The 27,582-nt window shown below is 52.8% G+C and overlaps 2 protein-coding genes across 5 annotated transcripts in view; one reads left to right on the plus strand and one right to left on the minus strand.

The window, feature by feature from the left end:
• Positions 1–8,891: 8,891 nt before the first annotated feature.
• MRPL21 (mitochondrial ribosomal protein L21) overlaps positions 8,892–27,582 on the minus strand; it is a 28,566-nt gene continuing 9,875 nt past the window's right edge. For 3 of the 4 annotated variants that reach the window (XM_074586666.1, XM_074586665.1, XM_074586668.1), the window contains 6 exons: positions 23,911–23,971; positions 19,758–19,843; positions 16,503–16,666; positions 14,946–14,998; positions 9,794–9,897; positions 8,892–9,128 (listed from right to left, as the gene is read on the minus strand). In XM_074586666.1, the coding sequence (XP_074442767.1) occupies positions 9,064–9,128; positions 9,794–9,897; positions 14,946–14,998; positions 16,503–16,643 (363 nt within the window). In that variant the 5' untranslated portion in view covers positions 16,644–16,666; positions 19,758–19,843; positions 23,911–23,971 and the 3' untranslated portion in view covers positions 8,892–9,063. Of the gene's footprint in view, positions 9,129–9,793; positions 9,898–14,945; positions 14,999–16,502; positions 16,667–19,757; positions 19,844–23,910; positions 23,972–25,617; positions 25,726–27,582 lie in introns of those variants that run through there. The other variant, XM_074586664.1, reaches the window with a different exon arrangement.
• Positions 25,654–27,582, plus strand: part of IGHMBP2 (immunoglobulin mu DNA binding protein 2) — a 45,439-nt gene continuing 43,510 nt past the window's right edge. The window contains exons 1-2 of the mRNA XM_074586663.1: positions 25,654–25,793; positions 27,353–27,522. Coding sequence (XP_074442764.1) covers positions 25,720–25,793; positions 27,353–27,522 — 244 coding nt within the window. The 5' untranslated portion in view covers positions 25,654–25,719. The remainder of the gene's footprint in view (positions 25,794–27,352; positions 27,523–27,582) is intronic.

The following is a 27,582-nucleotide window of genomic DNA, read 5'->3' on the forward strand; positions in this document are numbered from 1 at the left end:
GCCGGAGGGTTCACCTTGGAGACCAGGCAGATCTCACCCAGAGGCTCATCTTGCCATCGCAGGCCGGCGTGTGCTTCCCCCCGTGTCTTTCTGTGCATCCATCACACGTGACCACCGTGTTCCTGCGTCGCTCCCCCAAAGCTGGCGAGAGGCACATCCACGGCTCGGCTACATCTGGAGCCCAGAGACAACAGCAAGAGCAATAAACCTCAGATTTCAGGAAAAAAGCTGATTCCCAGCTGGGAATGGCGGGGGGGTGTGTGTGTGGGGTGTGTGTGTCAAGAAAAAGAAGTCTCCGTTATGTTCCTCTCCTATTTTTAGTCCAATTTCCTAAGGAAATGAGATGTCTGCAATCAAGTCCTCTGTCTTGCCTGTCCCTCTTCAATACCATTCGCGAATACGTTGCTTGATTTCAGCCAAATCTGACAGCGAGGAAGAAACCGCAGAGAAAATTCTTCTCCTGCAAGTTTTCTGGCAAAAAATGGTCAAATTTCATGGAAAAATCAACCCTTGCAGTTTGGAAGGCAGAATCCATCTGGCAGGTTCCCGGCTGGAGGAATCCAGGACGACTATTTCCACCGCTCCCGGGGGCTATGGAGGTCCCTCGCAGCAGGAGGGACCCCCGCGCTGCCCTCACCTCACGTACAGCAACGGGCACCGCGGCCCCGTGCCACGCCGGCAGCCGAGCGGTGCCAGCCAACACGTCCCACCTGCCTTAATTCTGATTATGAGAGTGGCACGGAATGGCAGGGATGTGGGAACGAGCGTACAAGAAGGATGGACTTCAAATTGAAGCGCAGCATCAGTATTCGCGTGCCAGCCCTGACACAGGCGTCGAGTATCACCTTGGGAAAAACACTTCACCTCCTCTGTTCTTCTGCAGAGTTGAACCATCGCCACTCCGGTGGCCCGTCAGTTCCCAGACACATAGAATCACAGAATGGTTTGGGTGGGAAGGGACCTTAAAGCCCACCCAGTGGCACCCCCTGCCCTGGGCAGGGACACCTCCCACCAGCCCAGGTTGCTCCAAGCCCCGTCCAACCTGGCCTTGAACCCCTCCAGGGATGGGGCAGCCACAGCTTCTCTGGGCAACCTGGGCCAGGGGCTCACCACCCTCACAGCCAAGAATATCTTCCTCAGATCTCATCCAAATCTCCCCTTTTGCAGTGGGAAACCCTTCCCCCTCGTCCCATGGCTCCCCTCCCTGATCCAGAGTCCCTCCCCAGCTTTCCTGGAGCCTCTTGAGGGCCTGGAAGGTCTCCCCGGAGCCTTCTCTTCTCCAGGCTGAACCCCCCCAGCTCTCTCAGCCTGTCCCCACAGCAGAGGGGCTCCAGCCCTCCCAGCATCTCCGGGGCCTCCTCTGGCCCTGCTCCAGCAGGTCCATGTCCTTCCTGTGCCGAGGACTCCAAAGCTGGACACGTCTCCATGGGTAGGGAGAGGGATGCAGGTCCCTCACAGTCCAGAGCTGTTTCCAGTTGCACGCATTCAGAACTCCAAAAACCCCCAAACCCCAACCCTCCCCCCCGCAGAGCTGTTCCACTGAGCGGCCTCAGCAATGGCAGAGGAAATGATGCTGTCTCGTCGTCTTCTTCCAGTGCCGAGGAAAAGACCCAAGATCTACCCCCAGGGAAAACGTAGGTGGCCCCGCTACGATGCCCAGCAAGCAATGGGATCCCAGCCTGGACTGGGAGACCCTCACCTTTAGACTGGCCTTAGCAGTCAGGGAGCGGGCGTCCTCCTTTGCCCACCCAGGTCCCATCTTTGGTGACTTCTGACCAGCCGCGGCACAATGAAGCATTCCAAAGCCATCCCACAGCCCAACAAGGTTCCAGGGAAGCGGACTGAAGGCAGAGAAGGCTCAGCCTTACCCTACACAGGAGAAAGCACACAGGAGACGCACGGGACATCTCCCAGCATGCAGAAGGCACCCTTCAGCTCTGGGGTGACCTTACGCAAAGTCCCTCAAGCTCAAGAAACAGAGTCTGAGGCAACAACCGATCTTCTGTCCTTCCACCCTCGCTGACCTCCTTCTCTAAACCTCCAAAGGCTCCTGCTGGAGACCCCAGGGCACATGTCGACACTTCCCCGGAGCCCCAAGGGCAGCTCTCACCAAACCAGCCCCGCGAGCCAGAAGTGTTATTGGGACAGATGCTGTTCCTCCAGCAGAGCCCGGGGAGGAGGCGCAGGAGAGGTGGGATTTCCATTCAGATGAGCTCCTGTACCTGGGAACAGACTATAACGTTCAGCAGAATCCACCTAAAACTCTTTTTGGTGGCAAGTGTTTAAATTCAGCCAACGTAGAGTGATGAAATGGCTGGACAGCCCACGGCAGAGCTTTGAAGGAGAAAGGTCCCTGGCCAGCCTGCATCCGGCTCCCTCCTCTCCCTCCGAAACTCGGTGGTGTTTCACTCCTCTCAAAAGCAGAGACAGGCGTAGACCGACCTAGACCAGCACTTGGGTAAACTTGCTTCTTCTTCATCCACGATCTAAGTCCACAAACCTCCGGGTGCTGCAGTTCAGTGTCACGCTCCCCTCCAGCCGGCGAAGGGCTGGCCACGGGGATCCCGGGATAACCCCGCACCGCTGCGGACCCTCCTGCTGAGGCACGGAGCTGAAAGCCACGCTCGGAGAGAAAACAGCTCTAACTCCCTCCAAAGCCATGTCCCGCGGCCAGGCTGGATCGGGCCGCTGGGACCCTCCACTCCAACACCGGCTGCTGCAGAGACGCCGCAGAAAAACACACCCTTGACTTCCTTCGGACAGGGCTGGCTTGGCCCCGGAGCGGGTGGGTTTGTATCCGTGACAGCACACCTGGGGACGCCCGGAGCAAGGTCTGCTCACCTCCCAGCTCTCCTTGCGTGGGGGAAGCCACACGTGTCCTCCCAGGCGTGCCCCCGGCACTGCCGCCCGCGCCGTCCCACCTCCCCGGGACCTTTCAGCCGGACGACAACGGGAACACGACTTTATCATCGGCAATCGCTGAATAAGCCACCTCCGGTGTAACAGAGCACCTGCGGCGGAGCCAGGTGGAAGTAGGTGGAGTAGATATTGTTTTCTGTTGAAATATTTGTGGTCAGGCTATTCCATACTTGCCTTTTTTTTTTTTTTTTTTTTTTTTTTTTTTAAAAAAAAGAAGCGGAGCCTGCACCGGGAAAGAGGCCAAAGCACCCATGAATCATGTCCCTGCAAACAAAAATCCAGCAGAAATAAGAAGCTGTCCTAAAGCAGACAAAGAACCAAATCCCCTCGGGCCGTAGCCCTGGATCACGGCAGTCCCGTACCGTGGTCCAAACTAAACCCCGTCCGGATCATCACCGGTTTTGAGAGCTCCCCCCAAAACTGGATTTTGCTGCTTCTGAAAGGAGGAGGAGTGGTGTGTTTGTATTTAGAAAAGGAAGGTAAAGGAAAAGCCGGTCCCCTTTCTCTCCATTGGACGATCGGAAGGTGGGGGATGCTCGAAGACCTGCACAGAAACCAAGCCCATTCCAAGCCGGCTTTGAAGCCTGCACCCCGTTTTCAAAAAGGACCAAGGTTATTTATTTCAAAGCTTTGGTCCCCCAACGCTTAGCTCATCTCCTGAGCATCCGCTGGAAGGGCTCAAACCCCATGTTTCCAACTCACGTGTCACATTTAATTGTCCCTCATTAATGACTGCACCAACGTTGTTCCAACTGGGACAAGCGAGCTCCGCTGCCAGCGCGCCTCTTGAGAGTTAACGTCGCACGGGGCCGCCGGGGAATGCTCTCCAAGAGCATAACCAAAGCCACGCCGCCCTGTCAATAAACATATTTGGGGTTGCTATAGCAAAGCCAGCGTGCAATTAAAAACGTGCTCTCAGGCTTCAGGGCCCTCTCCTTTCTCGGCGGCTTTGGGGACTCGCTTCGTTCCTACCGAAACCAGCCCCTGCCTTTGCTCGAGCCCTGCAAACGCCGCGGTGGCGGCCGGGCAGAGAGGCGGCAGGAGCGGGGACATGGAGCCCGGTGGCTTCTCCATGTCCCATAAACAGGGAGAGAGAAAGCAGAGGAAAGGCACCCACCCCCAGGGCCTGCTCAGCCCGGGTCTGGCCGCTCTCTGACTTCTCCGCGGGGGCTTTGTGCCAGGCCGGACCCGGGGTGAAGCGTTCCCTTTCTCTTCTTCGTGAAGGGGCTGTTTTTCAGGTCACAAGAGACCTGAAAGAAAACCTCTAGCGCAAGAGAAGGCAAACCGGCGCAGTTTCCTGGTGTCACATTCTGTCTGTTGCTGATTTCTGACCGCTAGAGCGTATTTCGACGCGCAGCCAAAACGTGTCCACATCATGCTGAGAAAATAAATCTGGCTCCACGCAAGAGTTCAAAGACTCCTTTGCAAAGCTGACAGGGGAAAAAAAACACACCAAAGGGGCATATTAACAGCATTTCCCTCCCACCCCGGAGGTCCCAAGACCTTTTCAAGCTGCCTCGCGGCTTCCACAGGAAAAACACCTGCAGCTCACGACACGGCGGAGCACGTGAACGTTAAGCACACCCAAATATCAGAACCGAGTCGCTAAACCCCTTTCCCGGCCCTCGGCTCCCAAAGAGAGAGGTTCGTGCAGTTTTGTTCCTCCGCAGAAGCCGGCCGTGGGGAAGACGGGACGCCGGCGCTTACCACGTCTCTCACACTTCATTAGGCTGCGCAAGTAATGGATCCGCACAACGGGGAGCCTTCACGCTGCGAGGAACGGCTTGGCTTGTGAAGCTTATTTTAGAACACAGAGCAACTTGCCAAGGGAAGGAAGAGGAACCCCACCACGTAGGTAATTTAAAACTTGCCCAGACAGGGCCCTGGAGGCAGGCTGCAGAAAGCTGCCCTGTAGGACGACCAACACGGGCCGCTTCCCCTTCAATCGTGATGATGATCTTACTGTTGTCAGGACGCGAAACCCAAATTCAAGCTCCTCAAAGCTGCGGACTTTGCACCCGAGCAGCTGTGACCGTCCCATCCCGCTGGAGGGTTTAGAACAGCGTTAGCCTTTTAATGATTGAAACCTCTCTCCAAACCAGCCCTTCACAGAATCACGGAATCTTCAGAGTTGGAAGGGACCTCTAGAGATCATCTAGTCCCACTCCCCTGCTAGAGCAGGATTGCCCAGAGCACATCCCTCAGGGCTGCATCCAGGCGGGTCTTGAAAGTCTCCAGAGAAGGGGACTCCACACCCTCCCTGGGCAGCCTGTTCCAGTGCTTGGTCACCCTCACCGTAAAGAAGTTTTTCCGTGTATTTGAACGGAACTTCCTATGTTCCAGCTTGTGCCCATTGCCCCTTGTCCTGTCGCTGGGAACCATTGAAAAGAGCCTGGCTCCGTCCTCCTTAAACCCACCCTTTAGATACTTGTAAACATTAATCAGGTCCCCCCTCAACCTTCTCTTCTCCAGGCTAAAGACTCCCAGCTCTTTCAGCCTTTCCTCATAAGGGAGGTGCTCCAGTCCCATAATCATCTTGGTTGCCCTTCGCTGGACTCGCTCCAGTAGTTCCCTGTCCCTCTTGAACTGGGGAGCCCAGAACTGGACACAGTACTCCAGTTGTGGCCTCACCAGTGCAGAGTAGAGGGGGAGAATGACCTCCTTCGACCTACTACCAATTCTACCCTTGAAAGCATCTGTATCTGCGGGGGAGCAAAACACCAACGCAGCCACAAGTGCAGTAAGGTGCCACGGTCCATTGCTCTCCGGAGGGCGAAGGACGACGCTCGGCCAGGCCAGCAGCCCATCGACCGCCCGGGCAGCACCCCGCGCTTAACTGGGCTTGGCTGAACACCTCCCTGCGCTCCGCCGGGAGGCAGCGGGAAGGGGGACTGGGGGAATGGACGGTCCATCTGGGATCCGGAGAGCAGCAGAGCCGGAATCCTGACTGCTGCACCCAGGCGTCGGTGCTCGGAATGGGGGAGGCGAGGGCAAAGCGGGGCTGGCAGAGCAGCGGTGGCACCTGCCGACAGCGCCCTCCCGGCAGAGCTCCCGGCAGCCCGGCTGGCGAGAAAACAACGCTTCCTGACTGCGGAAAAACGTCAGCGTTGCAAAGCCCGTTGTCCTTCTGCCAGGGAACGACGCGGAGTCCTGCCGACATTCTTCGACAGCAGGAGAGAGCGGGCAGGACAGGCCGCGGGCAGGGAGCGGGCGCTGGAAGCGGGGTCTGACTCAGAGCAGAGCTGCCCCTCGCTCCGCTCCGCCGCCTCCCCGGGCACAGGCCCCGTGCGGACACACGGACAGACAGACAGCCCCGGGGGGACGCTGCGGGGGACAAACCCCGCCACGGCAGCAGCTCGGGCCTGGTTCTCCTCTAACCCTGCGGATGCCTCATCTTCCATCCCTGGGCAAGGCACCTCTAGATTCCACCCGACGAGATGTTTTGTCCTAACAAATAAATTTCCACGATGAATCAGTGCTGGGGTGGGGGGGGGCCGGGGGGGGGGCTGGAAGAAGAAAACAGCCTGCTTTGTTGAGAAATTTCTGCTCTTAAACTATTTAAGCGTGGCAAACCACACTCAGCTGCCAGGAAGGGGATCACAAGCGGCCGCCCCCCAACACGTGAAGCCAAACGGAGACTTGCGACTTCACCACAGAGAGCTGGGGATTTCTGCTCCCACTTGGAATGCTGAAAGCTTTTTTTTTTTTTTTTTTACATTCCCATGAAGAAAATGTCAAAAGTAATCCCCTTTTGCCTTAGTCTGAATGCATTACTTAAAAAAAAACAACAACCCAACTGAATATTTTGCTCTAATTTTATACCATAAAGTTTTCAAAACAAAACCTAGGAGTTCCTACTATTGGTTGAATCTTACCTTCCTGCATTTTCCTCCCCGCAAAATGCTGTGAAAGCCTCCTAATCTCATGTACCATCTCACTTGGATTAGAATTACATTTCCCAAGGGTTCTTTTTGAGGGGACCAGTTTTACAGATTGCCTTAAGACATTTCATATTTTTTTTCTTTTGGATCAACGCTGGGCTCTTCCTTCCACATTTCTGAGCCTCGGAGTCTCTCTTGTTATTTTCAAGTGTCTCTCCAGAACCGGGAGGGACAGAAAATTCCCCCTGCATCCTCCTGAAGCCAAGACGCACACGCTGCCGCTCAGCCCAGCACTCACGTGCTTGGGGAACAGAGGGACTGCGAGGTTTCCAGTAAAGCCGCTTCAGCTGGCAGCGCCGCTTCCGCTGCGGACTCCGAACAAGCTGTAACTGGAAGGTGGTCGCCGCGATAGTCCTCGTGCCAGCCCGCGCCGCTCTGCCACCCACCGCCACTCCTGGGACCTGTGGTCCCAGCGCAGCACCGGAGCCACCGTTGGGAGAGGGGAGCAGAGGTGTCCCCGCTGCCGTCCCCGTGCGAGAGCTTGGAACCAAGCACGCAAGGATCAAAGCTGGTCGCAGGAAGGTCCCTGCCTTCATGTTACCCTCAGCTGTTTAAAATCCAGGAGTCCAGCCTCCTCGTAGAGTCAGCAGAGAAGGACGAGCATCTCCCTGGGGCTGCTCGTGCCGGGCGATCCCGGAGGGGAAGAGCCGAGTCCCCGCTGCCGGTGACCATCTCCCAGCCACTGGAGAACTGCCTCAACCAGGCGCACCCGTGTCTGTCTGCGGCTGCTCAGGCAAGACGAAAGGCAGCCTGCGCCACCAAGCTTGCCATAGGGCACCTAGAGCCATCTCCTGAGGCTTTAGGCACACCTGTGAGATTTGAGAGACAGGCCAAGCCCCAGCTAGAGTTGCGTTCAAAACCAGCGTGTCCCTGAGCACAGGGCTGCGGGCAAGCTCGCTCCTGTGAAGGGTGACAGCAGGGGCGTGCAGGGACGCCCATGTGCGGCCTTCCCTCCCGACTCATTCGCAGCAAGGCATTCCCTACAAGTCACAAGGTGAGCAGGGCCCACTTATCGCTTCCATGGGAGCCGTAGGGAATCTCATAGCTACCCTGAGAGCCTGCCGAAAGCTCTAGGAAACTTCCCGGTGGTGATGACAGCCCAGGAACACAGGCAGCCGCTGGCCGAACCACCCTGCTCAATCTGGCCTTCCACACGCTGCTCAGCAAGTCACCGCGCTCCACTCGCAGCCGAAGTGGAGAGAAAATACCAAGATCTAGCCATGAAAATATACTCAGTAGGTCAAGCAAGTAGGCATGAAATCACTCCTGAGCCACCGATACCTGTTCTTTTGATGGTGTTAATACACACAATTTATTGCTATGCAGTAGACGCTCTGGCTCACCTTTCGGAGGGTAGCTTCTCAGCTGCATCTCCTGTTGCTAAGCTTTAAGGATTTTCACCACCTAACATGAGCTGGGAGTAGATTTGGGATCCTGCAGTCACCTTGTTTCACTGCCCTCTTCAGTGGGCCACACTGTGCCCCAGGATATTCCCTGAAGCCATATGATGCCAGGAATTATAGGCACAGAGCAGCAGGGCTTTTGTCAGGACAGGAGAAGGGGCAGGGGGCAAAATTACACTTAGCACCCTTAAAACCACCTCACCTACTTACAGCCACGTAACTGCAGTCTGTGGAGAGCAATGAGCATTTCCAGAGGGCACATCAGCTCCCCCGAACCCGCCTGGCGCTCTGCTGGAACCGCATGTGCTCGCAGGCCCAGGGTAGGGACGCTCGCGAGGATACCGATGTCTACGCACAGCAACGGGCTCTTTCCATCGACTAATTCTACACACAGGTCGTGCCTTGCAGCTCAGAGCCTTACCTCTGGGAGCGGGCAGGCAGACGGCCCTTTTCTTCCACAACCAGCAAAGCCCAAGGTATTTCTAAGACACAGCCGAGAGCCCGGATTCCTACAGTACAGAGAGGCGCAGGCGAAGGCAGACCCAGCTGGGGCGGAACAGCTTGACAGCTGCTAGTGGGTCCTGGGCTGTTTAAAACCCCTGAGAAATAAACACCATCAAGGCTGGAATAATAGTTTAAAAAAAATATTTCATTTTGTTTTTTTAAAAAAGAAATTACATCTAGATTTCCATTTCCGACAACAGCAAGAAGTCCAGAACTTTCCAATGACAAGGCAGTTTTATTTCCATAGTTGCCTAAAGCAATAATAAACGCGAGACACGCAACACCCGATCAATCAATCATGACAAACAGGGGAAAATTTCTATGGTGTTTATCCGGAGGACAGTCTGCGGGTTCACGATGACTGAAAAAGAATGAAAAGAGAAAAAAGAAACAAAAGATGAGATGACAGCACAAAATCCTGTTGCGTACCTGTCGGAAGGCTGCTGCTGGCTCAGCTCCGTGAGCCTAAGGCATGCCCGGGCGGGAGGGCTCCCGGGGGTGCCGGCGATGCTGGCGGGACGGCGGGACACCACTGCCGTGGCAGGAACGGGAGGGCCAGGCAGAGCTCCCGTGGGACTGTGTCAGGCTGGCCAAGGTTTCAGCATCCCTTCTGTAAAAAAGCGGTCACAATTCTGCCTCTCGGTCGCACCTGAGAAGGGGCAGTCAGCGGGGAGTCCAGGAGCCTGGCACAGGACACTGTTCAGACACGCTAATATCTGTGACGACATTTCCATTATTTAAGGCTTTGGAAAGGGAACAAGATTGCTTTTCTGCCCAGGCTATTTTTGTTTTCTCAGCAAGGTCTTTTGCGAGGCCACCTAACGAAGGGTGCCGGCCCAGGGGAATATTAAGGCGCCGTGCTCCGAACACAGTGGGCTGGGGAAGGGGTGCCGTGCCAGGAGGGGCCCCGGGGACACGGCGAATGAGGCTCCCTCCCCAGGCGCTGCCTCGCGTCACGATACATCCCCCTCCCGGACCCAGCAACAACACAGCAGGGAAGGAAGCCCTGGATTCCTTTCATCTTACTTTTCTTCCTTTGATAGTTGTGCCTCCTCCAAAAGCGCATGTTAATTTTTGGCCATGACTCCGTCTTTTCAATCACAGTAGCCTCCACACGGACGAGATCTTTCCTTAAAAATAAATTTTAAAAGTATCACTTTTTAATTATTTACATTCTCCTCCTATCGGTGAGGAGGTTTCAAGCAGAGGAACACATCCTGCCTCACAGGGCCCAGACCCGACAAAGTCACGAAGGAAGGAGGGAACCCTGCCAGGCTGTTGGCTTCCTGGTGCGAAACCAAAAGCCTCAAGGTGCTGTACGTGCATCGGCCAAGCGACGGGAGGGTCTGCAGGGCGGCACCTCTCTGTCAGGTGAGGGATAAGATCAGAAACAGCTATGGAGGCAGCGGGGGATGACGAACCTGCAGGAACTTGTAGGATTAGAGTAAGATAAATTTCCCTGGCACGTTCACATGATCTTATGTGCTCGTGTCTTTGCTCATAGTACAGGCTAAACGCCCCGTAGCCCCTTCTCCTGTGCTACGCTGGTCACCACAGAAGTCCTTCCTCCTCCTAAAGCATCACAGGCAGCTGGAAGAAACTCTTCTCACCTTGCTCCGCTGGATAAGTCCTGGCAAAGGCTCGGTGAAAGGAGCTCTGGCCCACTGTCTGTAGCAGGAAGCACAGCTAATGGGCTGCTGCAGCAAGTCACTTCTCCTCCCACACGCGCTTCTCCTGCCTCCCATTCTTGGTCTGTCCTGCTTGTTTACCCCAAACTGGCAGAGAAGACGGCGACTCACCGAGGATTTCAGGGACTGCTCCCCGCCCCGCAGCTGGGGGAGCTCAGGCTGAGCGGTGAGACCACTCAAAGACTCAAATTATTTCTAGATCTCATTTCTACACGGGGAAGTTCTCAGCAAGTAAACATCCTCCCTCCCCGAGAGCGGAGATGAGATGAAGAGAAGAATATGGCCTGTAGTCCCTTCGCAGGTGAGTAAAATCACAGGTTGACTTGTCCTTCCACATTACCTTCCTGACACACACAAACACACCGCCCGCCCACCCAGCGACTCTGCGGAGCTCCGAGAGAAGAAGTCCTGATGAAGTTAGAAAAAGAGCGCTGGGATTTCCAGCTGCTATGTGAAAAATGCCAGAGCTGGAAAACAAGGCGGTCTGAAGCAGGCGCTGGAGGACCGGCTACCTGTCTGCACACCACTCCTCTTGGGGACGGAAAGTGCCTCCAGACAAGAGCCAGACTGAAGCTTTGGAAAGTGTGGTTTTAATCAGCAGCCACGATGGAGGAGGAAGAGACACTCTTTCATGCAGCATCACTGCAGAATACCATTAAAAACTCATTAGCATGCTCACTTCGCCGCCGGAAGACATTTAAAGAACATTTTCCTGACAAACGACTCTGTCTGCACTTAAGGGGGGCAGCCCATCTAGCCCAACTGTTCCAGCAAGGTCACCAGGAGGCCAAAGGCTTGGAGACATTTACCATCTCTCTTAACATCCACTCTCTGGGGTGCAATATATATGTCAGAGACTGAATCCTTGAGGGAGGAGGGAAGGACAGCCAGAGGAGAAAACGGACACATCTGCATTTAGCGACTAGCCCAGAAGAAAACAGACGTAAGATAATCTAGCTTTTAAGAGGCCACTGGGTGACCCTGACATCCCAGCTACAGGCGGTTGCCCACACTCAGCCCAGTGACAGGACCCAGCAGCACCACTGGAATACACAGCAAGCCCTGCAACGCTAGGGAAGAACCCAAAAAGCGAGCTGCCCTCCAGGGGCTGGCCATGCTTTACCACTCCAATTAGGGAGCTAGACTTTCTCTAATTAGGGAGCTAGACTTTCTGGGGCTGATGCCGGCCCACTGAAGGCAAAGCTCAACTCCCACTGACTTCTCACAGGCTGGGACTGTAAAGGCACGTCAGAAACTCAGTAAAGACGATCACATGGGAAAACTGGAAAGCGGCCAGGCCAGACAGAGTGACCCGGCCACTGAAATCTCCGTGCGCTCTCAGGAGAGCCGGGGTTTGCAGTAGCTCAGCCGAGCTGTCCCTGACACAGCTCTCGCCACTGGACCACACCAGCTGTCCGAGGCCTCGGGCAGCACCCAGCCAGAGGGAGAAACACTGACGCAGATCTGTAGGTAAGTGTCCCCCCACATTGCTCGTAGGTGTTGGCATGCTTTCAGGCAAATCTTAAAGGGTGTTGTCGAGACATAGTTGGACATATGACATTGCAAGTCAATGAGCTCTGGTGAGTCCTCCTCTGCTGGACTGAGCGCCAGGACCTGCTGGCTGACGGGCTGAAGCCCAGCACAAACCAACTTGCTGCTGAAGTGCACATGAACAGAAAAGTTCTCAGCAAAATAGAGCCCAAGAAAAAAAAAAAAACAACAACCAACCATCTTTATCAAATGTTTTAGGTATGACTGGAATGTCCATAAAAATAAAAAGGGGGTCACGCGTTTCCCAGAGTCTGACAGAGACAGCCAGGCCCGCTGCTTTCAGCAGCAAACTGTTTCATGACAAAGCACATCGATGAGATTTTTGCAGGAGGCAAGAAAAATTCACACTGAAATCTCATAGATCTAAGCTGTGCTGAAAGCTATTGTCATTAAGCAGTGAAAAAGATCCAGACAACCTATAACGCCAAAGCATCATAACTCTTAGAGGTAATAACTTCCAACTGCCAAGCTCGCTCGCTCCCTGCAGAAGGTAACCGAATCCCAGGCTGGCTGGCTGCGAAAGGAACAGCCATTTCTTCGGTGTCATTTCCACTGAAGCCACTGCAAAAACGGGCAGGTGGCAGGAGAAAGAGCAGGGTTCAGCCAGAGGAAACAATTCCCCTCAGTTGTACTTGCTCTAGAAACAAGCTAAACTTTCTCACAGAGGCACCATTCATTTCACTCAGGTCTAAAACAGCTGAGGCCACTCAACCCGTGCTCTGAAATGCAAACCTGCCCCAGGTTATGCTCACTTCCAATCACAGCTTTAAAAGCGCACAAGAATTCCTGCATTATATGGCTAAACTAACGGCTACAGTCCGACTGCAGACTGCTCGATACCCTTCTGCCAGCCGACCAGGCAGCAAGTTACTTGAACAAACACAAACCCCAACAGACTCCAGAGCAGAAGCCAGCTCGAAGTTCCCAGAATAGCCTCTGCCACGCAGATATGTTTTGTTGCACTGTTGGGGTTTTTTTAAGGCTTTAGAGGAGAGTCATCTTGGGAGGTATCTGACTGCTACAGAAAATTAAAACACGACCATCTGTCCAAAACAGGCCAAGTTCCTACCGGCCTCCGAGTCTGAACAGGGAGTGCAGCTGCAATGGACTTACGCAGACACTGGTGCAAGCATTCACTGATGTGTTTATTTTTAAAACAACAGAAAAAACAAAACCGCCTTTGTTCGCATCCAAGCTCTTATCTCCCCTCCAAAATGTTTGTGGTTTAGGCACAACTGGGAACTATGTGAAGGAACTGCAGTCCCCGTTGCCTGTGCCACGCTGTGTTCTGCTTTCCTCTCCTCAGCCCGTGTCGGAGAGCTGGGACCAGAGGGTTCCCTGTGGCTCGGAGGGAGGATGGCACCTCCCCACCAGCCCTTCATCCTGCCTGGGCAGCCGCCTCCTCCTCCTCCTGATCCTCCTCTGCCAAAGTCACCGGGGTTCAGGCTAACACTGCAGAGGTGCAGTTTGGTTGGCCTTAAACAAGTGCCACCGCTTCCCAGGCACTTGGAGCACCTGCAGGAGCCAAGCGGCTGTTTTTCTTCCTGCCCCAGAGCTCCTGGCTCTCAGGCCGCACGCCATGTCCCGCACACAAACTGGGAGCTGCAAAGAACCCCCCCAGGGCCGCTAGTTAAGGGAGCCAGGTGAAGGACGGTGCTCCTGAACTGCCTGACGTGGCACATCCCTGTCTGCAGAACTTGGGCTCTTATTTGAATTTCTGCAAGATGGCGTTTCTAGTCCTAATAGTGAAATTCCCCTTCCTAAAATCTTCCACAAGTGCAGTATCTGCAGTAATTCAAAGACTCCCGACGATCTGCTATTCCAGATCTCTTTGCAGTGCTGTTGAAAGGACTGGCGGCCCTCAAAATCCCGCCTAACACTGGGAACCCGAGGCAGTTACCACCGGTACAACTGCACATGTTATCAACCAGGCGAGCGTGTCCCAAGTAACTCTTAGATACCAACAGCCCCCTGGTACCACAGAAAACACTCAGAAGTAAGACCAATCTCACACCACGTGGTATTTCTAACCTGAATCCACAAGCCACCAAGAAATGTCTCAGATGCGCAAGCTCCTCTTTACCTGACCACCCTCTGCCAAAGTTGCTGCGGTTGAAGCCAAGGCCTAAAGGTGCGGCTTAGGCTGCAGCCAGCCCACAGCCAGGGCTTCAGGACACTTCGGGCACTCACAACCCACCTTATCTTGACTTGCGTTTTACCACTAAAACCTCTTGCCCTGGGGAGAACAGTAGTCCCTGACTTTGCTCCTGGCTAGTGCTAAGAGCTGAGCAGTAACACCTGGGCCACGCACCACGTCCTTTGGGTAAAGAAAAGGAAGGACAGGTGTTCTGCCAGTGTGCATAGCAGCTCCTACAGCACTGGGATGGAGAGGGTGCCAAGCAGGTAAACTCCTTCTCCTCAGCTCTGTGACTGCTGGACTATGTGACTAGGAGGAAGGGAAAATTAGGAACTCTAAAATTAAGACTAAGGCCTGCTGGGTTAAGACAAGGGCAGAAGGAAATCGCTTAAAAAACCCAAGTCAAATTAAGAGATTAAGGGATGGGCAAGGATTTCTGGCTTATTCTGAGATGACTATCACTGGAATTAGGTTACGGGAGTAAAGATGTCGAAGGGCAAGATTTACTGCTAGTTTGTGCAAAACTTATGAAAAAAAGATCGAAGCCAACAGAGGTGAATATCCTGCAGTTACCTTAGCAATGGGTGCTGCTGCTCTGTCCTGGCACCGTGGCAATGGTTAGAGTCAGCAGGGGCTGACGAGCTTGGTTTACTGGTGATGCTTTCAAAAGCCACAGGGCTGCGAAAAAAGCTAGTGCTGATAAATCCAGGTTTCTGTTCAGTTTCAGGAACTGTAGGAGCCCTGAAGCTACAATTAAGTACAAGAATTGTCCTGAAAATAATTCCTGTATGAGACATCTTACCCCAGGAGAGGCCTTCCAATAAGCGTGAAGTCATCAGCACCAACCAGCAAAACCTATGGAAAATAAATCAGGCATATGGCTCATTGTCCCAGGAGAAATGCAAGCAATATCTTCCAAATTCTACAGTCACCACAAAGGAGTCAAACTGCTTAAAAATAGGCCTTTACACGTTTCAAACCTGACACTGTTACTGGAGAGGAATGGTGGGGAAAGGCAGCTAACGAGTGAGAAAAAGGTTCACTAAACAGACAGTCTCCAGGACAGCTTATCCTACGGAAACATGCTTTACAAGTATCTTTCACGCTGATCAGAACACGCTGAACCTCTCTGTTCTGGCTCGCCAGCAGTTGTAAAGGATATGACAGGCAACACAGGGCAGAAGAATAATATGCCTTGCGTGGGATCCGGATGAATGGCAGCTCCTAGAATCCTTGGATTTTTATAGCAATTGCTATGTATCCCAGTAAAAAACCCACTTTCCTCATTCTCCTCCATGAGGCCTCAAGGCAGGCAATAAATGAACATCGGGGGAGATCCACCACCCCAGGTCCTAGCCCCTTTGTTTCAGGGCACTTCAGCCTATCTAAAGGAGCAGGCAGGGTAAGAGAGAGGGTATGGGGAGAAGAGGCAGCATCCCTTACAGACTGCCTCCTTCCCCACGCTGACTGTATGGCAGCAGTCAAAAGCAACACACAAATGGCCATGAGATGTTCTGACTTTTGTTTTAGACAGATACTTGCCAGTGAAGTCCCCGAAGGGTTATGGTGGTTAGGCAAATTTTTCACCTTCTTCACTCCCACCTAGACCTTTGCCTTCCTAGCTGCCTCTCCGTGCAAATCGCTGCTCTCTCTGTTGTGCACAAGGATGCAGGACACAGCCGAAGGCATGCCAGAAAAGTTGCCTCAAAACTGGGCTTCAAAGCAATGGCTGAGTAGAACTGCCCAGCTCTCCTTTGCTGCTCACTGGGCTCTAACAACCAACATTTAGCCAACAGAATCCCGCTTCATAACCTTTCGTTTAAGATTTGGATTAATGAGCCTCTACAAGTTCCTGCTAGTTAACCAAGGCTAAGGACAAAGATACGGAATCGCATCTTGGCACGTCTCCCCTTCACGCACCATCCCTCTCCCTCCACCCAACGCACTCAGTGCGATAAGGATCTTGCAAAGCACGAGCAGCGACAGTCCCTCTGGGAGCACTGCAAGTATTTTGGGTGTTAGAGGCTTAAGGTAAACACAGTCTTTAGCTGCCGTCTCTAGAAACAACAACTGTAATTTTTCGGTTTTGGATGAAGTTAGTACAACAGAAATCTGTCTCCTAACAGAGTCTGGCACGACTCATTCCAACCCTGTTTCACAGAAATCACAATAACATTATCACTAACGGAGTAGCTGAAATTGGAACAAAACTCAGGCAAAGCACATAGCTGGAGTGGGAGATCCAACAGGAGCTCTGCAGGACTTGTTTTTAAAAACCGGTTATGGGTTTTGCCTCAGGGAATGTTCGCAGGCAATTTGCTCTGGCCCCATACACAGCATGGCATCACAGGCGCGTCACCTTTTCCATCCGGATTCGGTCTCCACATTCAGCCTCCAGCACGTTGTCCATCATAATCAAGTCTTCGCTGGTTATTTTCCACTGCTTGCTGGCAAAGTGGACCACAGCAAAGAGCCTTCCGTACTGCCCCGTTGCGATCATCTTGTTCACCTTTTGTACCACTTCTGTTGGCAAACAGCAGGGAAGGAATCAGGGGAGAAAACCCAGCAAGCAGTGAAGAGCTGTTCAAAAGCCATTCAGCCACGCTGCTCTCCCACCAAAACCCTGCTCTCCTGGGAAGTTTTAAGCAAAGATCAACAGCAATGTTGTTTCCTACGACACGTGAGCCTCCCTTTCGTAAACTTAATGGCCTATTTGTATATTAGTTGCTGGCAAACCCATGCGTAAGTAAACACCTAATATATATATCGTGTAGCTAATCTAAGACTTGACTTCTCAGCCTGTTTCTCAGGCATCCTAACATGCACTGTATTCAGATATAAAGCGTTCCAGAAAAGACCGCTTGTCCATGCATCCTACTTTTGGAAGGCAGCTCCCCTCAATTTCCAAGTAACACGCAGAAGGCGCAGGACTCTGAACGCCGCCTAAGGCAGGCAGAGCATCAGGAGCAGTTTGGCACCGTGCACAGGAAAAAGGGCTCCCAACTACCCACGCCTGGCCTGAGAACCCCACCTGTGGCAGAGACAAGACAGACCTTTCCCTCATTCTTTTCCAGAAACTCTCTTCCCACACGCACCTGCCTGCAGCGCGGGTGCCAGCAGCAGTACAGATCCCAGGGACGAGGTCCTACACGTGACCCAACCCAGCTTTCTGTGACCAGCCTCCTGCGCAGCGAGGCCAAGCCCAATTTTGATGGGAACATCAAAAGGTATTGCTTAATGAGTGCCATTCCCCTGCCAAATAGTAGCTTTCCACCCTCTTCAGCTGTTCAGAAAAAAGAGCAACTTTCCTATAACTGGAAAAATAGATATTTTTTTTCACTGTCCTCAAAAGCGTCTGAATCATTTTTTTCTTGGAATGTAAACAAAACAACAGCCATTTGGGACAGACAAGAATTTAGCAGCCAGTCAAACCAAACCCAGCCCTTACAGGAACACTCTGAAAGTGTCCAAGTTTCAAGCCAGCAGATGCCAACTATTAAAGGTAGAGGTAAGAACAGAAATTATTCGCAAGGCACTAGTTGCTGCAGTTCCCACTACAATGAAGAGTTTAGCTTCTGTGTTGCTGCAACTGCAGTCCCAGAAGAAAAATCCACTGTGAGCTCTTCTCTCTGATTTAGAGTGGTCTAATACAAAGTCCAGAGAAAAAATACAACCCCCTTCTCTTTGGTATGCCCTCGACTGCACAACGGCTACAATAAATTTCTCACAGCTCTACACTGCCGATCTAGGTCTATCAGTAGTCCTGTGGTCAACGTTTCAAAACCAAAATTTCCAAGTGCTGGCTTACAATTTTCTCTTAACAAAATCCGTGTAAAGTCACGCTCTAACAAGGGTTACTTCCTTGTCAAATTTCAACTTTCTACCCACTGGGCTTTCTCATCTTTTTGTAACCAGAAAAGGTACATTTTCTTTGCTCTGGGCTCTGAAAGCTGTTGATAACTCTTCCAAACACCTCTAGCGACAGCAAACATCAAGCGATGTTAGCGTTTGATTGCTAGCATGGCTTGTATCTCAGCACCATGTGGAGCGACCCTTCCTAAAATATCCATGGCTGTTTCCATTGCCAGCAGGAGAACAGAAGGCAGAATTCAAATGTTCTCGCTGCTGTTTGCTTTGGATAAGCACAGCCAGGAGATAATGATGCAGGCTCATAAACAGTAGGAGGGTACAAGGCACGGAAATCACAGCGGGCCCAAGGATCCCAAGTGAATCAGACAGGGCAACATGGGACCCTGCTCACCACAGGGCTTCGGCAAAGCAGACCCCGCAGCTTTCGGTTCACTGCTGGGTCAAATCACGCTCAGGGACAGAACGCTCATCTGTCACTTCAGCAATCCCAGGAGCATGAAGGAGATAAAGAGCAGGATGAAAACCAGCCAGAGCCGAGAGCCGGAGCAGAAGGCTCTCTCCAAAGCACATCACACAGAGTTATTGGCACCCTCAGCCGGATGAGAACTGACTATCTGCAACAAGGTGGACACAACTCAGCTCTTCCCCTCTCACTCTCTCCTTGTAAAGCGACTCTTCTCCTTTACTTCCTGGGTCTCCTCCACCTAAAGCAGAGAAGTCAGGTGCCCTTCCCAGATGTCCCAGAGGCTAAGGCAAGGAGACAGTGAGACTGCCTCTTAATAAACACAGGAGCTCGTTGCTTGCACGAAGTACACAACTGCTAATTGCCACCGCAAGCGTAAAGGAAATTCACCCGCTGGGCCTCATTACTGTCTAGTTCTGAGAAACACCCCGAGCCCGTGTCGGCTTCCCCACTCCCATCCCTAGCCCGCTCCGGATGACAACAGCCCCACCGGGGCAACAGGAGGCTAGATGCACACACCTTCTCTGCATTTGATTTTCACCTCCCCACCTGCCAGGGGACCCTGTGCCTGGGTACCTGTGGAAGGCTGCCACATCCTAGTAAGGCTAAGCAGGGAGGGTGGCTGCTAAACAGCTATGGGCACTCGCTGACTGGTGAGGCTACCGCCGGACGATCCACGTGCTCCTTTCAGGAGACCACTGCCTGCGTTCAACGGTGCTGACTAGATGTGGGGCCCAAAATGCCTTCCCTAACGTTATTCTGCTTCCCAGCTGCTCACTGCCTTATGTCACACCTCTGCAGCAATGTCACGTGCCCACCATCCAAGTGCTTATGCTGGCTCTAGTGCTCCGTTTTGTGCACTAAAATACACCAGCTCTCTGACGTGCCCACCATCCAACTGCTTGTGCTGGCTTTAGCTTTTTGATTTATCCATTAAACGAAAAATAATTGTTTTCTCCTTTCCAAAAGGCTTGTTTCATGCTTTAGAAAGCAACACCTGACAGCAGGTAAGATCCCTCAGGGGCACTTACAACCTGTCATGCTGTCAGAAACCAAGGAGACCTTGTATTCTACCCAAAACCTCATATTCTACCCAAACCTCCAACAGCAGCAGCTGGAGCACAAATCCAGTGACACTAACACGTGCCAGAAATGAAACAAAAACAAAAATGCAAAGAACAAAAACCAGCTCCAGTCACTGAAGATACTTATTTATGCTCAATCAAACCATCAATGGCAATACTGGAGTGCTGGGCTTCACCCGAGGCTTGAGACCTTTACCTGTATGATACTTTGCTTCTTCTACTGGATCTGGAAGTTTCACTTCAGGCCATGGCGGTGAAGTTAGAGACGTTTTGGCCACAAGTCTGTGAATGATAAGATAAGATTCACTCGTAGCAAACAGATATCGTCAAGAGATATAAAACACGAAGAGAAGAAAAAAGGCAAAAGAAGCTGGAGATAAAGTAAAAAGTGCTTTTCCACTGGGGGAGCAGAAGTTGTCCAGGAGACTTCATGGCTGTCAGTGTGAAGGGCTCAACCCAAAGCCCACTTGGGCCAGAAGGCAATTTCCCCCAGATCACGTTTCACTTTGTAGCAGCTCATGAGCGAGGAGAGGTTTTTCTATTCCGGTCTTAAGTGTTAGGGACAGAGGATGGCAGACTGAAAATTAACTGAAAATTTGCCCAGGCTGGGCTATCACTTGTTCCTGATGTGGAGATCTGCAGCCGGACGTGCTAGTGGTGTTCAAGCTCAGTGACCGCCAGTGACTTCCCACCGCCTTGTTTTTACAGACTGGAATTTTGCCACCAACTGCAATGGGAACAGACCTACCTTAAGCCTTGTTTACACGTGAGTTCTACCTCCCCCACAGCTGAGAGGCTGCACACTAATGCTCCGCTCCGCAGCCCACTTCAGCACCAAGTACAAAACCCTGAAGTTCCCGGATAGCGGGGAGCATCCGGGAGGAGGAAACGTGCCTGTGATGGGGAAGAAGGGCTAATGAGCATTCCTAAGCCAGCCTGGAGTGCTACACATGAATGACTCACAGGCATCCTTTTTTCCTCTACATTTTGAAGCGCTTCTCTGTTAAATAGATAGTTTAGAGAGGGCCTTAAGACCACAGCTGGGTTCTTTACAGGAGAGTTATGAGGCTGCTCTTCTTTTGTCACTTACAGCTGCATTCCCTGAATGGCAATGATAACGGCTTCTCCCACGCCCACCGCGATTCAGCGTTTAATACCACAAACATTTAGCCCAAAAGCCTCTCCTGTGCCATCACCACGTCTCTCTACAATCGACAGCACCAGGGGAGGGACGAGCAGAGGCGTCTAACAGGACTTCTCAGAGCGTGCCTATCTGGGTTCAGGTTGACCACAGAAGGGAGCAGGAGCGTGCACCGTCCCACTGCCATCCAGCCAAGCACAAGCACCGCACCTCGTGATGACTTTGAGCACCAAGATATTGTGCTAAAAGGTGCAAATTAAATCCTTATTCTTCTTGAAAGGGTAATTTCCACTGTTGTGACAGAGAACTGCTTTAATAACATCTCTCTTCAAACACTCTGCCACTGTGGCGCTGAGACAAGAGCGTCTCCATTTCAAAATGTTGCATCAGTCTCCAAAGACCTTCCTGGTGACCAGCCCAGGGACTCCTGAGCATCACAGACACATCCCTTTAGGATCGTTCGGCACCAACACAATCACAGAACAACCACAGCTCAAACTGCACCAGCACCTGAAAGACAAACTCTGTGCAGAAGACATCTACCTGAAGCCTGCTCTACTTTTTACACTTAGATGCTGCTTTCTTACTTACTGAGAATGGTACATGGCTGTCGCAACACGCGACGCCTTCCATTCAGTGAATAAACTAGGGGTCTGAAGGCAAGCAGCCTACAGTATCGATGCACAACAAAAGACTGCGAACTGCCAGCGGCATTTCAGCCAGCAACATCTTCTCAGTAGCTGGCGTGGTGGATTCTTTCTGCTTTTCTCAAATTTATCACTGGAGGGATCCTCTGCCTCAAAACCGAACTCACTCGTGAGTGCCTCACGCTCTGTACCATCAGTACCGCAGGTATTTACGCTGCCTTTCCGACAGTGGTGCAGACAGCACCAAACCACGAGAACCCTGCTTAAAACATCAGAGCTGAACGACAATTAACTCTGCTCAAATGTGCCACAGGGTGTTAATTCAAAAATGAAACACTACGCAAAACTCACAGTGTGAGTTTGAGCGGAAAAAATGCAAATAGCACTTGCTTATAATTAGCTGTTTTTCAAGATCTCTAGGACAAGGAGCAACAAGGAGGACCAGAGGCAGCTGTTTACATCGCTGCGTAAGAGCCAGTTACACAAACTGTTGATTTGTTCCCAAGGAACTGGCGAGAAAAGCAGCACTTTAACGAGGGACAGTACTTTGCACATGCAGTGCTTTCATTAGAGCTGCGGAACACGCTTCAGGGGGCAGGGAAAGGAGGCACAAGCCCATCCTGCAGCTTTCAGGGATTATCCTGAGAGGTGCCAAATGCCTTTACTCAGAAAGAGACACATGACCAAAAGGCACCAGATTATAGTTCCTTATTAAGCAGGAATCTACAATACCACGAAGACAACCTCGGACTTAAAGAGGAGGGAGATTCACCCTGGATCTCGATGAGATGGCCAGAAAGGTGTCCGGTTTCTGAAACTGGAAGAGAAACGTGCTGCTCAGTAAATACTGACTCCATCACGAATGGGAAGTCCAGAATTTCCTGCGCGCTGAGATCCACACTTCCTATAAATAACACAGGATGCACAAACTGCATAAAATATTCAGGGAAGAATATCAGATGCTAGTGAAAGAAGGCAAAATTAACACAACAGTAGTTGCGTTGGATCAATTTACTCTGTAATAGCCAGCAATGCCCTTCAAAGGGCTTTAATTTAACAGAAACCCAAAGCAATTGCGAGCAAGTACATAACCACAAGGACCAAGGCTCCGTGGGTCTGTTGCAGGGTTTAGTAATAATGATGGGCAACGTGTCCCAGGGCAGAGATCCAAACTGTGTTCCCACACACTTGAGGAGCAGCGGGAAGAGGCCACCCCCCTGCACCCTTCAGCAGCACAGACGGAATGAGCAGATCTTGCCATTTCTCCCCGCTGCCGCTCACAGGAGTTCTCTCTTTCCGCAGTGTCCCCTTCTGGTTAAAGCAAGCAGCAGCACAGCCTGCAGCTCTGCCAGGTTCCTCTGCGGGAGATTCCAGCACAGCAAACAAAGTAAAGGCGCAAAGAAGTAGCTCTCAAAGGATTGAAGCAAATGAAGCCTGAAGTCTCCTGGCTCGGTGTCCTGTGCTTGGGCTGTTAACCACATTTCACAGAATCATAGACTCGTTTAGGTTGGAAAAGACCTTTAAAAGATCATCAAGTCCAACCATCAATCTGACACTGCCGAGTCCACCACTGCACCATGTCCCTAAGTGCCACATCTACCCGTCTTTTAAACCATTCCAGGAATAGTGCCTCCACCACTGCCCTGGGCAGCCTCTTCCAATGCTTAATAACCCTTTCAGTGAAGAAATTGTTCCTAATGTCCATCCTAAACCTCCCCTGGTGCAACTTGAGGCCGTCTCCTCTTGGCCCATCACCTGTTCCTTGGGAGAAGAGACCGACTCCCCCTGGCTACCCGCTCCTCTCGGGGAGCTGTAGAGAGCGAGAAGGTCTCCCCTCAGCCTCCTCTTCTCCAGGCTGAACACCCCCAGCCCCCTCAGCCGCTCCTCACCAGACTCCTGCTCCAGACCCCTCACCAGCTCCTCTGCCCTTCTCTGGACACGCTCCAGCCCCTCAAGGTCGTTTTTTGTGGTGAGGGGCCCAAAACTGGACACAGCCCTCGAGAGGGGGCCTCCCCAGTGCCCAGTACAGGGGGACGGTCGCTGCCCCAGTCCTGCTGGCCACACTGTTCCCAACACAGGCCAGGGTGCTGTTGGCCACCCGGGCACACTGCTGGCTCATATTCATATTTTATGAAGACTGCTGTGCAAGTTCAGTATTTATCAGGTATCGGAGACTCCAGGCAGAAGACAAACCTTGTCTCAGAAGACCACCTGTACCTAGAAAGACGAGCGGCAGCTGAAGCCCACTCTGCAGCTGAGGCATTTCAATGTCCTGACTTGAGTGGCTTCTCTACTGTCTACTACAGGCTGAGCCCACACTGCAGCCCTTTCCTCCGTGGAGGATCTAACCACCTGCCTCTAGACTCTGCCCCACAAATCAACAGAAGCATCCTGCTGGCAAAGGTGAAGGTAAGCACAGAATCCAACACTTATTGGGAAGCAACAAAGGGGTCAGACAAGTCTCCTTTCCAAAGGAAAAACAAGCTGCCCTCCCCATCCCCACCAAGGACAGTCAGCATTTCAAGGGGCGAAAAGCAAAGCAGAAAGTCATTTGACATTACCCTTGCTGCAGTGACGTGCTCTGGGAACTCTGGTGCCGAACCGCAGATGAAAGGAACAAGGCTAAAAGGGAGAGAAGGAAAAATAATTAAAAGTAAGTAGCAACTGCTGGGCTTTTATTCCTGGTGAGGCAGCATCACTGCAATGCTGAAGCGTCACAGCGCTGGTCAGCTTCGTGGTACCATTTTTCTGCCTGTAAAAGCTTTGTTCAGCTTTATCACGACAGGCAAAGCTAGAGAGGGAAGCAAAAGAAGATACGCAATAAGAGAAAGGACCCATCAGTTGTGTGCAGCGCTGTCAGAGGGCAGGAGAAAGGCTTCCCACTGCAAACACATTTAATTCAAGTGACACTTCCAGCTAGACTCAACAATTTAATATAGATACACTCGGAGCATCCCACCTCTCTTGGAAAACAATGTGACTGAAAGGCAGAGGGGAGGAACAGGTGGTCTGAAGAACGCTGTGGCGCACGCTCAATTCTAAGCACTGATGCTAGAAGGATCCCTTCCAGCCCTCCGGGCCCTCCAAAAAGGGGAGGGCAGCTATTACACATTTACCAGGTGATTCGCAGAGACTTCTGCTAAGCCTTACAGAGTTTCCACTCTGAAAAGAGAGCAGGAAGACAAGGCGCCAGTAACTCACTGGCCCTGGAGCTCCCAAGCTGACACCGCAACGCCAGCGAAACACAGGGAACTGGAAGATTTAGCAGATTTCGTTTTAGGACTCGTGTGTCTGCGTTATCACTGTCCCAGCCATGCCTGTTCCTTCTAGGCAAGAGGAGTGGAGGAGCTACGTAGCTAATCATGTAACAGCAATGGAACGCGGGAATCAGAAAAATGCATTCAGGCTTTTCAGAGCTACATACACACGAGCTAACATTCACCCAGCGAGGCTGCGTTACCATACGATACACAAATCTCCAAAGAATGAGTGGTTTACTACAACTTAAATTACACTTTGAGTGTAGCTTCAGCATTTCTGGCAAAGGAGCTGGACTTGCATGCAATGTTAATTAGCAGAAAGAGATGAAGATCTAAACCCACACGTTCAGAGATTTATCCCTATGTTATCTCAGGGATAACGATACACTTTCTGGAGCAATTTGCTTAATTAAAAGACAGATTGCGCACAGCCTCTTTGCAGGAGCATTACCTTTTCCACCCACCAGCCAAAGCACGACAACTCAAGGGGCTGGAAGGAGCTCTGAAGGCCAGTCCTACTGACCCACCTCCCTGCTGCGGCCGCAGCTCACCGTGGCCAGGCTCGCCCGGCACAGAACCCAACCCAGCTGTGAGTGCAGAGCCCCCGAGCCCACGACAAACACCCGGCCGGCTCCCCGGCCCGGGGAGGGGGCTGACGGGTCCCTACACACCCCCCAGCCCCTGGATTTTGTTGGAAGGTTCACGGCAGGACAGAAAAAAAAAAGCGCGTAAAGTTGATTCTCCTTTTTGTTAACGTGTGTCCCCCGCCTCCCAACAGCTTTCTGGCTGCTCCGAGGCCGACGCTGGTACGACCCGAGTCACTCCTCCTGTGCCCCTCTCACAGCTTTCCCCCACCGCCGTGGATGCCAGGGGCCGTGCGCGGGGAGGCCGCGGGGGCTCGCCGGGGGGCCGGGCCGCGCCGTTCAAACTGCCGGCGGCGGCGACCTGCCCCGCCGCCCCGCTCCTTCCCTCCCCCGGCCGGAGCGGAGCCGTCACGTCCCGCCTCACCTGTCACCCGCCGCCGGGCCGCCGCCACTGCCGCCGCCATCGCGGTGACCCCGACCCCCGCCCCGGAAGCGGAAGTGGCCGACGGGGCGCGGGGGCGGGTGGATGGCGGCGGAGGCGGCGGAGCGGCACCTGGAGCTGCTGCGGGAGGAGCGGGAGGCCGAGCTCGCCCAGAGCAGGTACCGCCGGGGGTGGGCACTCCCTGCTGGCTTGCCCCTGTAGAGCCTGCTGTCGCCTGTAGCGGCCCTGGCGCGCCCGTCCTGGCGGGGCCTGGGGTCACCGATGGGAAACGCTGCCGGACTCACCCCTGTAGGGCCTGCTGTCACCTGTGGGAAACCCTGATGGACCCTCCCCTGGGACCTGCTGTCACCTGTGGGAAACCCTGATGGACCCTCCCCTGGGACCTGCTGTCACCTGTGGGAAACCCTGATGGACCCTCCCCTGGGACCTGCTGTCACCTATGGGGAACCCTGATGGGCCCTCCCTGTGGGACCTGCTGTCACCTGTGGGAAACCCTGATGGACCCTCCCCTGGGACCTGCTGTCACCTGTGGGAAACCCTGATGGACCCTCCCCTGGGACCTGCTGTCACCTGTGGGAAACCCTGATGGGCCCTCCCCGTGGAATCTACTGTCACCTATGGGAAACCCTGATGGACCCTCCCCTGGGACCTGCTGTCACCTGTGGGAAACCCTGATGGGCCCTCCCCGTGGAATCTACTGTCACCTATGGGAAACCCTGATGGACCCTCCCCTGGGACCTGCTGTCACCTATGGGGAACCCTGATGGACCCTCCCCTGGGACCTGCTGTCACCTCCTGTAGGAAACTCTCCATCACCTATAGGAAACCCTGATAGACCCTCCCCCCCGGGACCTACTGTCACTTATGGGAAACCCTGCTGTCATCTATAGGAAACCGTGACAGGCCCTCCCCCAGGACGTACTGTCACCTATGGGGAAACCCCAACAGGCCATCCCCCTGGGACCTACTGTCACCTATAGGAAATCCTCTGTCACCTATAGGAAACCCTGATAGGCCCTCCCTTGGGACCTACTGTCACCTATGGGAAACCCTGCTGTCACCCATATAGGGACTTGCTGTCACCTATAGGAAACACTGCTGACTCACTCCTATAGGACCTCCTGTCACCTGTAGGAAATATCGTGATACTCACTGCTATATAACCAGCACCTCCCAATAGAAACCCCACGCTATAGGGCCTGCTCCAATCCATGGCAATCCCTACTGGACTCACCCCTATAGGCCCAGCACACCCTGGAGGGATCCCTCTTGGACGCACCCTTTAGGGCGTGCTGTCACCTGTAGGATCCAAGCTAAGGTCAGCAACACCTTGGGGCTCCCCTTCTCCTCTCATACTAAACCCAAAACACAGCAGCCACTAGGAGGAAAATTAACTCTGTCCCAGCTGAAACCAGGAGAGTGGGTAACTGGGCAGGTCCTTTCTTTTCACATCCAGACAGGAGAGAGGAAAATACACATAACCAGATGTTACCTTTTCTCCAGGCTCTGCAACCATCACCCTGTTTCCCAAAATGAGTCTGTGGAAGCCAATCTAGTTACGTCACTACAAAGTGATCGCATAAACTAACGCTTCAACCATCTGATGTCCCTTTTGCCATTATCCTCTGCCCATCTCCTCCCTCTTTTTCATCTTCTGAAGCTTTAAATCTCAGCTTCAGTCCAGCAAGTGGTTTTCACGCCTGTGTGTGATTTCCAGGGCATGGCAGGAAAGCGTCTCCCTGAAGGAACTGCAGCGCAGAGGCGTCTGCTTGCTGAAACTCCAGGCTGCCAACCAGAGAACCGGCCTCTACGGACGGCTGCTCGTCACCTTTCAGCCTAGAAAATACGATTCAGATGCCGAGCTGCCCTGTAACAGTTTTGGGCCTGGTAAGTGATATTCCTGTCGGTGTAAAGTAGGTAAAGTAAGAGATGACCAATGTCTTCTTC

The sequence above is a fragment of the Larus michahellis genome, chromosome 4 (assembly GCF_964199755.1).
Source record: "Larus michahellis chromosome 4, bLarMic1.1, whole genome shotgun sequence".
NCBI lineage: Eukaryota > Metazoa > Chordata > Aves > Charadriiformes > Laridae > Larus > Larus michahellis.